The sequence below is a fragment of the Pyrus communis genome, chromosome 11, assembly GCF_041283825.1.
Source record: "Pyrus communis isolate YQ-2024b chromosome 11, ASM4128382v1, whole genome shotgun sequence".
NCBI lineage: Eukaryota > Viridiplantae > Streptophyta > Magnoliopsida > Rosales > Rosaceae > Pyrus > Pyrus communis.
The window spans coordinates 1,197,493-1,211,521 of NC_142575.1; the positions used below are offsets into that span (position 1 = coordinate 1,197,493).

At 36.2% G+C, this 14,029-nt stretch overlaps 1 protein-coding gene across 1 annotated transcript; it reads right to left on the reverse strand.

Annotated features, from left to right (window-relative positions):
- Nucleotides 1-10,816: 10,816 nt before the first annotated feature.
- On the reverse strand, nucleotides 10,817-13,575 carry LOC137743426 (receptor-like protein 2). The gene is made up of 2 exons (XM_068483313.2): nucleotides 11,241-13,575; nucleotides 10,817-11,174 (listed from the first exon to the last, which is right to left on the reverse strand). The coding sequence occupies exons 1-2, from the start codon at nucleotides 13,388-13,390 to the stop codon at nucleotides 10,949-10,951; spliced, it is 2,376 nt and encodes a 791-aa protein (XP_068339414.1). The 5' UTR covers nucleotides 13,391-13,575; the 3' UTR covers nucleotides 10,817-10,948.
- Nucleotides 13,576-14,029: the final 454 nt, after the last annotated feature.

Consider the following 14,029-nt stretch of genomic DNA (forward strand, 5'->3'; position numbering starts at 1 on the left):
TATTTAGTAACTGTTTTTAGTTTTCAAAAAATGAAAATTGACAGCTAAATTTTTTGAGTTTTAAATGGGAGGTGAATTGTCACTTAGTACTACGGTTTAGTAGTATTTTTCTTCACTTGTAAGTAAGACGTTTTAGGTTTGATTTCCGCCAAAAGCAAATTTGAATCATAGTATTGCTATCGCTAGACTGTATTACTAAGTGGCTATTCCTAGCTATTAGATTGAATAAACCAATCATAATCCACGACTATAATTAAATTTGTGTGCGATTGTCAATTTCCTTCAAAATTTGGCTTTTTTTTAAACTTGCTTTTTTTATTTAACTTTTTTGAAAATTGAAATGATTATCAAACAAGTAAGAAAAAAGTTTTCCAAATTAAGAAGAGAACTTAGAAAATTTAACTATCGAATGACAACCACCATTTCAACTGGATTAGTTGATCAGATTAGAATTAATTGTAAAATCATATCAACAACTATTTCATTCAGCATTCGTAATTGTGCACTTTTGATTTTATGGTAGAATCAACTTTTTCGATATATTATGCCTATACTAAAACCCAAACTCGGGTGCACTGTTCACATGCAATGTGCAGACGAAAATGCCCCTCAAAATGGTCTTTGGGTTTTTTATTTTTGTTGGAAAATTTAATAATAATATTATTATATTAAATTTATTAATTGAATGGAAATTAGAAGTGGAACCTTTTGTTAGAAAGATATGTCTACTTAAATGAAATGTTGCAACTTTTGACTCTTCATGAATAGTAACATGTTTTCCAAAGAGGTATCTCACATTTTATAAATAGGGAAGTCCCCTACAATCACAAAAAAACTTTTCATTGTTTTACATAATCATACCTATAGTGCACTAACTATTAGAGAGTCTCATTGAATCCATATGAGAGAGTTTTCAACACAATCGTGGTTCATGGAGCCTTGTGATTTGGAGTGCTACTATTACAAGGACGGGGTCATTGTATCTTGGAAGACATGCGCCGATCAACCATAAGCTCCGTAGTGGGGCGTAATCTTGTCTTAAGGACAAAGTGTCCAACACTTGTCTCGACCGTATTTTCTAGGTTTTTCTATTCCATTATATCATGTTCCATTAACATTGGTTACTCATGTGCATGCATTAATTTTGATATATAATTGAATGGATTATTTCTTAAATTTTTATGTGATTTAATATAACAATTAGACCCTAATTTTTCCAATAATTTTTTCCTGTTTCGCCAGTGAAATGGTCGTTTTGTGATGTGAAATAACTGTAAATTACGGAAACTTTTAGGTGCAATGACTGGTAAATTTATTGAAAAAAGTTGAGGTTGAACTATACAACTAATTGACAATATAAGGAGTAACCTAACTTACTTAATGTGAGATTCAGTTTCTATACTTGCAATTTTCGCATACATCTTCCATGTACTTAGTTGTATTATTACTTGCACTAATTCGAAAGCGGGACCCGCGAAGTATCGTGTTGCCCTCAACAGCAGTGCATTGAGGCGAAGTCTCAGGTTGCCCTCAACGGCCGTGCATTAAGGCCTTGGACGAATACTCCGATAGTGACGCTAGGATTCTGTCGGATAGATGACTTCCTGAGAGGTCTGAATCGTCTCTCCAAGTTGGTGAGGCTGGAATCTGGTCGGGAATGATGCCAAATAAGTTGTCGACGATAAGATCCATTACATATGTAGAAGAGAAATAAGTGTAGAAAATGTAGATAGACTTCAAAGCATCAGTTGCACAAGAGGGTCCATGCACGGTTTTTGATGACTTTAGAGATAGGGCATCAAAGTTATCAAAGTTTTGACAGACGGTTCAGCAACTTACTACTAATCAAACAAAATACCGATCACATGTACAAACCAATAGTTAAGCTAACCCTCGACTTCAACGTTGTAAGTTCATTGTTCCAATTCAGTTAAAGACAATCTAGTGCCCCAATTGATGTTTTTAATTTTTTGATGTGGGGCACGCTTCAACTAAGGTTTTAAAGACGGTTTATCAGCTCACTACTAATCTAACATTGACATTGACCACAAGTGCAAACCAATATATAGTTGGGTTAACTTGAAACTTTAGCGTTTTAACAATTTTGTTGTCCCAATTAAGGAAGAGACAATTTAGTGAGCCACTACTAACGAACCGAGGTTTTCTAGGTTTTTGATGTGAGACATGGTTGGTTGAGATTGAAAATAAAAATGTAAATAGTTTCAAAAATCAAATATAACAATTAAAACTCTCATACTATTGAATAATACGTAGCATAAAAGCCGCACCGGCGAGACATGCTTCAACTAGGGTTTTCAAATCTTGCACTAAGAGATAGTCAGACCTGTTTTTTAATTCATATTAATTCACGCTTCCCTTCGTATCACTCAAAAAGTAGGTTTAAAAAGGTAGGTGGTTTTAGATATTTGCCCACAATATTTGAAAGGGAATTGTTATTAGCACTACGAAAATCTCATTCTACACTCCAAATTTTCTATATTAAGAAAAAAAAAATACACTTATGAGGAGTGTAGAATGAGATTTTTGGAGTGCCAATAACACTTCCCTAATTGAAATTGAAGTCTTTGCTTTCATGTACACAATATGTAGACTAAAAAAATCAGTAGTAGTGAGTGAAAATAGTTCACATTAGAAGGTTTACATACTTTTTTTTTTTGGGTAAAAAAGAAGGTTTTACATACTTTGACAATGAATCCCACAATACTTGTAATCACTAGACAGGTTTTTAGATGCAATCAAGTTGAGGAAATTCGTGCATAACGTAAATAGGAGCCACTTGATAATAATTTCGTTTTCAGATTCATTTTTCATTTTTATTAAAAAATGAAACTTAATATATATTTGGTAACTGTTTTTTGTTTTCAAAAAATGAAAATTGACAGCTAATTTTTTTGAGTTTTCAAAATAGGAGGTGAATTGTCACTTAGTACTACGGTTTAGTAGTATTTCTCTTCACTTGTAAGTAAGACGTTTTAGGTTCGATTCTTGCCAAAGACTAATTTAAATCACAATATTTCTACCACTAGACTGTATTACTAAGTGACTATTTCTAACTATTAGATTGAATAAACCAAACAAAATCCACGACTATAATTACACATGAGTATGTAAATAGCTAAATTTGTGTGCGATTGTCAATTTCCTTCAAAATTTGGCCTTTTTTTTTAACTTGCTTTGTTTATTTAACTTTTTTGAAAATTGAAATAATTATCAAACAAGTAAGAAAAAAGTTTTCCAAATTAACAAGAGAACTTAGAAAATTTAACTATCAGATGACAACAACTATTTCAACTGAATTAGTCGATTCAAATTAGAATTGGTTGTAAAATCATATCAACAACTATTTCATTCAGCATTCGTAATTGTGCACTTTGATTTTTCAATGAATTTATTTACCTAAAGAAAAAGCAATTACTGTTAAATGCAGTAGTAGTAGTACTTGGATGGCCTACCATGTTGATTTGTTTCACAATTATATGCAAGTCTTTTTCTTGACTTTAAAAGCCAAGCCACAATAATTAACTAGAAGAAAGTTTCCCATCAAGAATATTGAGGCATTATCTTCAGGACTCTAGAGTCACACATATTGATTCTTTTCTATGTTGATATTTTCTCACTGCAGATTGAATTCAAAGGTTTATTAAAGTCTTAGAATCTTGATCGAGGTTGAATTCAAAGGTTTATTAAAGTCTTGAATCTTGATCCAGGTCTTCTACATTTTTGGAATGCACGTTGAGAGTATAAATCCCACATCGAGAAAAGAAGGGATCTTGTATGTGTTTATCAGTAATTAGACTACTCATTATATTACCAGTTGGTTTTATAGTGAAACCTTAACTTTTTTCATAGCATTCGGACAAGTTGTCTCTCGTGTGAAGTCCAACAACCACATGTACTCCGTGTCACCTAATTTGTGTTATTCACGTGTTAGACTTGATAATTCGCCACATATGGAAGAGGCTGAGAGTATGAATCCCACATCGAAAAAAGAATGAATGTTGCATGTGCTCATAAGTAATTAAACCATTACCAATACTGCCAATTTACGATAGAACCTCAACTTTTTCCGATGCATGTCACGTTAATAAATCACCACAAGATTATTGGAAAAGATACAAAAACTTTGAAAAATCTCCCATGGATAGGATGGAGCTATACCACAGGATGTTCAGTTTCTTCACCCTAAAGAAGTACTGAAGTAGAGATTTTGTACATTGTCTAGGAATTGGAACTGCGTAAATCTGCGGATCTCAAACATGAAAGAGCCATAAGCTCCGAAAAATCCTGTGGTGAACCCAGGTGCGAAAGAGAAATGAAACCATGGAATTGGTTCCCATTGTCCAAATCTTGGCTGTTCTTATATCTGCACCAATGCCGTCACCGGTGCACCGCAAAGTTTCAAATTCACCTCGAAGGCGGACGAATTGAACCGCAAAGTACTGTATGATACATTAAAAATGACTAGATATTAACAACCGCCAATGACGCTGGGGTTTCTCCGAAAAGTGATCATTCTGACAATTGAGATTTTGTATTTTCATCGTTTCTGTCAAATTTCCTAGAAATAAAGCTACGAACAAAGAGGCATCAGAAAGATGAAATTATGTTACGCCCAATTTTGTCGGGCAATGGTCGTCGCACAAACATCATCACTGCAGAGTTTACCGATGAATAGTACAAAGTCGTTGAGCAAATTTTATTACATGATGAAATAATTTTGTCAAGGAAATGATGTTACCTTTGACCGACGAACCGTAAACCCTAAATTATAAAATATAAGTACCTTTGCACGACTAACAATTTAACGAAACTTGTATTATTCGTCAAACAATGGTTGCTATATTTACGCACCAAGTTTTTTCCTCGGTGTGAAAACTTTACCCGATGGATGGAACTTTGCCCATTGAACACTGTTTGTGAAATCCTATCCCCATAATTTCACTATTAATTATGTATCTCGTTATTTAAATTCATATTTCACGTTTACGTTATTTTTATTAATTCATTTTAATTCCGTTAATTTTAATAATTAAATCGATAAGTTATCGGGTTTGAATTTTCATAATTACCCTATAAAATTTGTTGGCCTTTCGAGGTCAAAATTAATGTTTTCGAATAGATCTTGAAACCCCAAGCACATAGACGAAAGCCGTTAGCGAATCGGGATTATAACGGAAAAGTTATGGGCGTTCAAATTTGTGTTTTTTTTTTTAATTAATTAAACTCCCACGGGAAAGAAGCCCAATCAGAAATAAGAAAAAAATAAGGGGACCAATCAGCTACAAGGACAAGTGACCAATCAAATTAAAGGATGGAGAACCAATCAGGAGAGGAAAGAGAGAAGGACCATTCCCGTCTACCTATCCTCGCGCAGCACCCCCGGGTGTTTTCCGGCGTTTCTCAACCGTTTTTCAAGGGATTTTCACCCATCAACCACTTGCAACCTCTTCCACAACTTCCCATCTACCCTATTCCCCCAAATTTGAGGATTTTTAAGTCCAAAATCGTGTAAAACTGTGCGGGTGACCGGTGGAGTTTGACGGCGATTCCGTCATTCCGACGAATTGTACCACCCACCACCACCCTTAATCAACTCCCCTTGTACCCAGGAACAAGACCCAAACAGTTGTAGGGGCGTTGGAGCACCGAGGAAGGAGAATCGAAGCTCACCCATTCTAAGGTTTCCGGCGGGTTTGAGTGAAATTGGAGCTTTTCTCGGCCAAATTGGACTTGGCCACACGTATGAAACTTGCTCTACTCATTGAGATCTTCATTTATGTGAAATTTGGTAATTTTTAGAGTAGTTGAATTTTCCAGCGAGTCGATGCGACTGGCCACCTCGGCACATGGGCCGAGACACCCCCTAACAACCCTAAGTTAAATTTGATGTCCGATTCCATATTTGACATCCGATTGACAAAATTTTGTTGCTTGTGCATATTTTCGTTAAGGTCCGCCATTTGAACATTATGACAATCAACGATCTGACCGTTGGATCGTCACTAAAATTTAATACGTAATATTTGAGGACAATATGAACTTATGGATCGGGAATCCAACGTAAGGATCTTCCCGAATTGAATTTTTAAGTTTGTTAAATCAAACGTTGATCTCCACTTAAATATGTGATTGGCGAAGATCCGACCATCAGATCGTGGTGAGATTTTAGTATGTTGTTCTATGAGCATAATGTGGACCTTAGGAGGTTACGGATCTGAAATCCGATGTGCGGATCTTTTAGATTGAATTGCTAGGGTTGTGGACCCGATGGTTGACCTTTGACTGACAGTTGACTTTTGGTCAAATGATCTCAATCATTCTAGAACATCCTTGGGGATGTGTTTTATGTAAGTTACGTGGTTTATCACTTAAAAATTTTTGAGACGTGATTTGATATTTGTTCTAGGCAACGATCATTCGTGACGCCTCAATATTCGTGCTAGAGAGTCGTAGTGCGGACGCTAGGTGAGTGACTTTAATATATGTGATATTGGTGATTACCCTATCTTCATAACTTTCATCCTGTGTGAATATGAGTTGGTTTTATAATTATGTTTTTTATAAAATTGTTTTTTTTTTATTATATATATTTGCCATCGATGTAGTTTTATGAAATGTGATTTGACGTGCATATTGGAAATATGGTTTGATTTGTATGTTTGGCCCGATGTGATGAAATGTGAGGGCTGGTAATGGGCCTTGAACCCATTGTCATGGGGTTTGTTGCTTCGAAACATGTTTCACCCCTCGTTTCATTATTTCATTTCTCGTTTCGCTGAACCATTCTACATTTAATACTTGTGCTTTGTTTCATTTCATGAAGCCTTTGTAAATTGAGTACTTGGTTCATGTATTGTTTCCTCGAGCCATTGTTATATTCTTGGACTTCTGCTCAGTTCCGTCGAGGGATTTGGAACTAGGTTTTCGCTGAGGTTCCTTTGAGTAGTCTGGTTCCTTGCTCAGTCTGGATTTCATTGAGTGGTCCGGAATCCCTTGTGCTCCGCAATTCTGTTGAGTGCTCCAGAATTGTATCCAGCTTGGATTTCATTGAGTGGTCTGATATCCATTGTACTCCACGATTCCGTTGAGAGTTCCAGAATCGTATCCACTTGGATTCCGTTGAGAGGTCTGGAATCCCTTCTACTCCGTGATTCCGTTGAGTGGTCCCGAATCGTATCTTGGTTGGATTTCGTTGAGTGGTCCAGAATCTCGTTTGATATTATGGTTCCGTTGAGAGGTTCGGAACCCGATTAATTGCTTTGTTGATTCTTCAGATTGAGTTTGGATTGAGATAGCTTTAGAGATGTAGGCTTTGGCCAAACTGTGTCGCTCTAGCCCTACTTTTCATTGTGTTGTATAAGTTTATGGTTGTGAGCTTTTGTGACTTGTTTCAGATGAGCCGTTGGATGTTTGGGTGACTCCCTTGGGATTTTCAGTGACTTGATTATGATTACATAAAATATGATTTTATATTTGATGTATGTAAACCATGATTGATGGATGGTTTTTAATATTATCACATACATTGCATTATTGTGACTCACACGAGCTTCGCGGCTTATCCGGGTTGTTGTTTGCCGGGTGCACCATTCCCATGGTGTAGGGGCAATTGTGCAGGTTTCAGTAGATACGAGGAGCTTTGGGGTAGCAAACAGAGTTCAGGGAGCTTGGAGTGTTAGGTTACACCTATACTTTCTTTAAAAAGACGTGATTATTGTTATTTTCAGTTCAATATTTCAGTTTGTATTTCTTGGCATCCCCCTACAGTCTACTGTCACGTGTCGATTTCAGGTGTATCTCAGGATCGAAGCGTGACACTGTTTGTCAAGCAAAAGCCTCTAAAGAACCAAAACGTTACTGTTTTTGGCAACCGAATATATGAATTCCAACGATCAAAGTTTATTTACAAAAATCCTTTTATCTAATTTCTAGCTGTGAAAGTGAAAGGGGCTTTATGCCATCAAATTATTATAGAAAAAACTATTAACAAACAATAATCGTATTTCTTAATTAGCCATCGCTAGGAACTTATCTTTAACTTTGCTCAGAAATAGGAAATACGCAGGTTAAGACCTAATAAACACCAAAGAGCCACAGACTCCCCAAAATCCGAAAATAAAACCAAAAATCACAGAAAAATGAAACCACGGAACTCCTTTTTCATTACTAGTGTGCACATATTTAGTGTCATTACTTGTATTCATCTGTTGGCATTTGTTTGGAAGTGGGGCACCACAAAGTCCTTGGTTCCCCCCGAATGCAGTGGCATTCAAGCCTTCGATTTGAGTGCTGGATGGTATTATTCCTTGAAGGTTGTTGTAAGCAACCGTAAATGAAGACAAGAAGCGGAGACTTGATATTGATGCTGGGATTTCTCCTGACAGATTTAGGTGATGGTTTGAATTCTTGTGAGCGATGTTTGAGTTTTGAAGTCTTTGCTTTCCACTTATATAGAAAAGAAACAAACCTGCAGAACATGGGTTGGCAACGTATTACAAGGTTTACATTGACTTTGGGTGCGTGCTTTCGGAAAATTGATGTGGGCATATGTTCATATATTATTATCGTATTTTTTTTTTTTTTGGAATTTGTGTAAATATACTAAATTTAATTGTTTTAATAAATAGACTTCAATATCAGAATTGTGCAAAAAGGATGAGGATCCTCTTCGGATTCTCTTCGTGGGGATTCTAGGGATTCTCAAATTTTAACCGTTTATCTTACATCGATCGTGCGGTTAGTTTTCTTTAGGTACTATTTATGTTTAATTTTAAATAAAAAAAATCAAATGATTTTTGATTGCACGATATATGATGAATGACTAAGATGTGAGGATCCCTAGGAACCCCATCATTTGGATCCGGATGGGATCCAAATCTGTGCGAAAAAGAAATGGAAAATGGTGATTTTGGGTGTCTAAAGTAATTCCAGCTGCGCAGGAGGCTAATTAATTGTGCCAAACCATATGTATTACAATATGAAGATGAGACTACAAAGGTTTTGAATATACATGGAAATGTTGTTCAATGGATTTAAGGTCAGACATGATTATTTGTTCTTATTATTTCCGTTTATTTTATTTTTATTTAACAAAGACTTAAAGTCCATTAGTTATAATTTTAGTGGGGTTTTCATTAGAATTTAGTAGGATTTATTTTTATTGCAGTGGGTTATAAAAGGAGATACTCTTTGTGATAAGGGGATTCAACCAAATCAAAATTATCATATTGGAGAAGGTTGCGGCAAGGAAGAAGAAAGCTAGATTTTTTATATCTTTTATAGGGCTTCGATGTAGTCTGATCATGAATACTTAATTGCCTTTTGGCATTGTTTTATCACGTTTTTATTTCATATTGAATATCTTTTGCTATTCGTAATGCACTTGATTTTTATTTGAGGAAATTGTAGCAAATGTCCCTCAACTTTAATCCAATTAGAGTAACGGCCCCTGAACTAAAAATCAATGACCATTGATCCCTTAACTCCTTAAAACGTGCTGATATGATCATTTTCTTCAATTCCGTTAGAACTCCTGTCAAAGTGAATCATGTGCCACGCACATGAGGCCAAATCAAGGGGCAAATATGGTAAACAAAATGAGAAAAATTCTAGCAATGATCCCTCAACTTTAATCCAACAGGAGAAATGGTCTTTCAATTTTAATGCAAGTTAGAGTTGTTTTGATCACCATCTAAGTTTTAGTTAAGTTGTTTTGATGCAAGTTAGAGTAGATGTCATACTTAACTTGGGTTTAGCTTCTTGCAATTGATACCATAAACACATATATGCCATGCAATTAGGGTTTATGTGATTTTCAAGCACTTTTCATAGGGTTTAATGAGTTCTTACTTGTTTAAATTCATCTAGATTTCATAGAGGGTTAACATGTTAAGATACTTTTGATGCAACCAGATGCCATGACAGTTGGATAATTTAGGGAAAATTGATCATCATTAGCATAACATATTAACGGAATTAAGTAGAATTGATTATGGTGAGTTTGGATGCTCTAGGTCTTATTTTCTTATGTTTTCAATTATTTCTATGCATTTTATTTTCAAGCTTTGTTTTATTTCAGTTTAATTCAAATATCATATCTTCTCCGTTAAGCTTTTCCGTTAAAAGCTTCTTCATTATATTAGTTTCAATTTAGTTAGTAAGAATTTTAGAATCAATTCGATCTTTGTGGAACGATATCCGTGCTTATATGCTATACTATCATATGATTCGTATATTTGCGAGCACTAAAATCCAAGACATAATGGGATTAATTTTGATTGTCTAATTTTCGCAACAAAAAGCTAAAAACACTTTTGCCATAAAATATGATTGTTTGATAAAAGTGCTTCGAGTAGAAAGTGTAATGAACTAACAGATGAATAATTATATAGTTAAAAATAAGAAGTATAAGAACGTAATACATGGTTTAAATTGACTTTGGGTTCGTGCTTTCGGAAAAGCTAAAAATAAGAAGTGCTAAGAACGTATTACGCTAGTTTTTTTGTTTTACTTTCGGAAAAAATACAAACCCTTCTCAATGATTCTGCATATACACAGATTTTGATGTGTAGTATCAAATTCAATCAGGACCCTTCTGTTAGTTTCAGTTTTCTTCTTAACCAAACTGATTGCTCAAGTTTATGAAAATCGAGGAGATTTTCACGAATAGTTTGATTCGTTATCTGACATACCTTTTTTTTGTTAAACATATATGATGTACTCTTAGGCTTTATTCACGTGTAAAATTGTCTAATATGTTATGTTATCAAACTTTCATCGTGATTTCAGCTGATGATTGATAGTTTAGTCCATAATTTTGGTCTAAACAAAGAGAGAAAATAAATAAAAGAGCTATTCAACTTACAATCCGATTAGGGAATGAACATCCTCCTCTTACATAGATATTTTGCACTAGAGAATTTTTGGTTCAATCCGTACACATTAATATTTCTTCATCTTCTGGGCAGTGAGCTTTAACTGGAACATTGAAGAGAGAGGTGGTTTGGAAGTTGTCAGGGACCATGAAAGAGTTACTGTTGTTTGCATATTCTGACCGATTTGTACTAACGGTTTCACCATCCGGTTTGCTACTTTTAACTTCGTCCTTTTGATTTGGGACTTGGACTTGGACTTGGACTTGGCCTTGGGCTTTCCTGTTAAGAAGAAAAACAAGAATTAGGAATTGTAAACAAATCGAAAAAAGAAAAAATGAACACTACCTTCTTCGAAGCCTTCTCCACTTCAGACAGAGCATGAATTGAATATTGTCAAGGAGTTGGAAATATGCATATCTCCACGTCCTCTTGAGAAGCAAAGGGCAACAGAATCCCAATAACCCTACAAAGAAACCAAGCGCAACGGATAACCCAAACCATAGACTTTGCTCCTCATCATCGTCCAAATCCTGGTTGTTCTCATTCTCATCTGCGTCATTGCTATTACTTGGAAAGCACTGGTTTGAAAGTGGGGCACCGCACAGTTTCGGATTCCCTTCGAATGCAGAGACACTGAAGCCTTGGAGCTGAGTGCCGGCTGGTATTGGTCCTTCAAGATTATTGTATGCAACAGTAAATATAGACAAGAAACGGAGATTTGATAGTGATGATGGGATTTCGCCTGACAGACGGTTACTGTTGAGTTCTAATCTCTCCAACTTTGGGAGGTTGGCTATTTGGTCTGGAATGTTGCCGGAGAGGTTGTTGATGCTTAGATCCAGTTGTTGAAGAAATTGCAATTGGCCAATCTCAAAGGGTATGCTGCCGCTTAAACTGTTGTTCCTGAGGGAGATTACTCTTGGCATGTTGGACAGATACTTGTACTGTGAAGACAGCATAGTTGCATTATTACCGCGTTGAAAGTAGGCCGGCAACTCAAGAGAACAATTGCCTGTGTCATTCGCAGCCTTTTGCGATACTAATGCTTGTAGTCTGCAAAGCTCCTTTGGAAATTCACCAGAAATCAAGTTGTTATGCAACAACAAAAAGAAAAGATGCGGAAGAGTCCCCAGCCAACCAGGTATTGTGCCAGTGAGTCTGTTAAAAGACAAATCCAGGACTTCCAGTTTCCCGAGCTTTGAAATCCATGCAGGTATGTGCCCTGTCATATCACACCTCAATAAACTGAAAACACAGAGATTTTGTAACCCGGAATCGACAGTTATATCCCCATCTGGCATTTCTTCACCTATAAAATTTTTTGAAAGAAGGAGCACCTTGAGACTTTTGAAACCCGTCAGTATCTTCATTGCCCCCGTGACATTGGTGAGTCCGTTACTAGCAAGCGAGAGGAAGGTCAAGTTTTTCAATTGAAGAATCTCAGGTTGGATTTGGCCCTGGAAATTATTTGAAGACAGTCGAAGGGCTTTGAGGGACTTGCATGAGTAGAGGCTTATTGGCCATGTGCCAGTGAGATTATTACTTATACAATCTAGTTTACTAAGTTGAGTAAGCTTAGAGAAATCGAGCACAGAGATATTCCCACTAAAAAAGTTGAATCCCAGATTTATTTCAACAAGGTTTGTGCAATTCATCAAAGATGGGGGCAGATGACCTTCGAGATTGTTGTATTGAAAGTGCATGAGCTTTAATTTGGAGAGCTTCCCAACATTCTCACTGATGGGTCCGACAAGCCCATTGGTAGATAATGAAATTTCTTGAAGTGCCTGAGCATTGTAGATATCAGCAGGAAGGGACCCTGAGAGAGTATTGTCCCCAGCACGGAAGACCTCCAACTCGGAACAGTTTCCAAGTCCGGGAGGAATTGGGCCACTGAAATTGTTGTGGGAGAAATCCAAGACTCTAAGAGAGGAGGAACGAAGACAGATAGAGGAAGGTATTTGGCCTGTAAAATGATTATTGCTGACATTCAAACTGCTCAAATTCCAGGCATGCTGGAGGAATGAAGATGGAATTGTTCCGTTGAATTGATTGCTCGAAAAATCAACTATTTGGATGTAACTTGATGATAAAGACAATGGTATTTCTCCGGAGAAAAAGTTATAGCTCAAATCAAGAATCTCAAGGCTACTCAAGGACGAGAACATCCCGGCTTCAAGAGAGCCGGAAAGCAGATTGTGGGAGAGATTGAGGTGTGAAAGAAGCTTAAGGTTTCCAAGTGATGAAGAAAAAGTGCCTCCTGTGAGGCCCTTGGATGGCAACCGCAATTGGATGATCCAACCATTCTGATTACATGTGATGCCTTCCCACTGGCAACAATCAACTGAAGCAGTCCAGTTCAATGCCGGGGAAGACAGAGCGCTCGCGAAGGACTTGAGGGCGCTGCGTTCGGTTAGATCACATGCATGTATTGTGAATAAAATGGAAGAAAACAAGAGGATGAGAAGGAAGCCATGAGAGAATGGATGATCCATCTCAGGTTCAGATTACTCACAGGTTTCTTCTACACGCGGAGATAGGTATGCATATATGTCTGAATTTGCAGAGTATATATACATTTTCCGCATGGCTTCAAAGTCGTTGAAAGATTCTTTAATCTTTTAGTCTTTGGTTTGACTGTAGCTTTCGTTGATTTAAAGGAAACAAAACAATTAGAAAGGACGACTCTGCTTTTCTTTGCGGCTCGCTCTGTTTGTTTCAGCATAAATCAAAATTCATCGAATTTCATGTTGATTAAAATTTAAGGTTTTTGTTTTAGGTTAAGAGAAGAGCGAGATTTTTGTTAATAAAATTTCAGGTTTTCTTTGCGGCTGTCTCTGTTAATTTCGTTTTCAGTTTTAGTTTTCATTTTTATTAAAAATGAAACTTAATATGTATTTGGTAACTGTTTTTAGTTTTCTAGAAAGGAAAATTGACAGCAAATTTTTTTGAGTTTTCAAAATGGGAGGTGAATTGTCACTTAGTACTACGGTTTAGTAGTATTTCTCTTCACTTATAAGTAAAACGTTTTAGGTTCGATTCTCACCAAAGGCTAATTTGAATCACAATATTTATACTATTAGATTGTAGTACTAAGTGGCTATTTCTAGCTATTATATTGAATAAACCAAATA

Coding starts and splice junctions, on each gene's coding strand:
- LOC137743426 (XM_068483313.2), bottom strand. CDS start 13,390: ATGGATCATCCATTCTCTCATGGCTTCCTTCTCATCCTCTTGTTTTCT. Junction 11,175..11,240: donor TGGAGAAGGCTTCGAAGAAG/GTAGTGTTCATT, acceptor TCTTCTTAACAG/GAAAGCCCAAGGCCAAGTCC.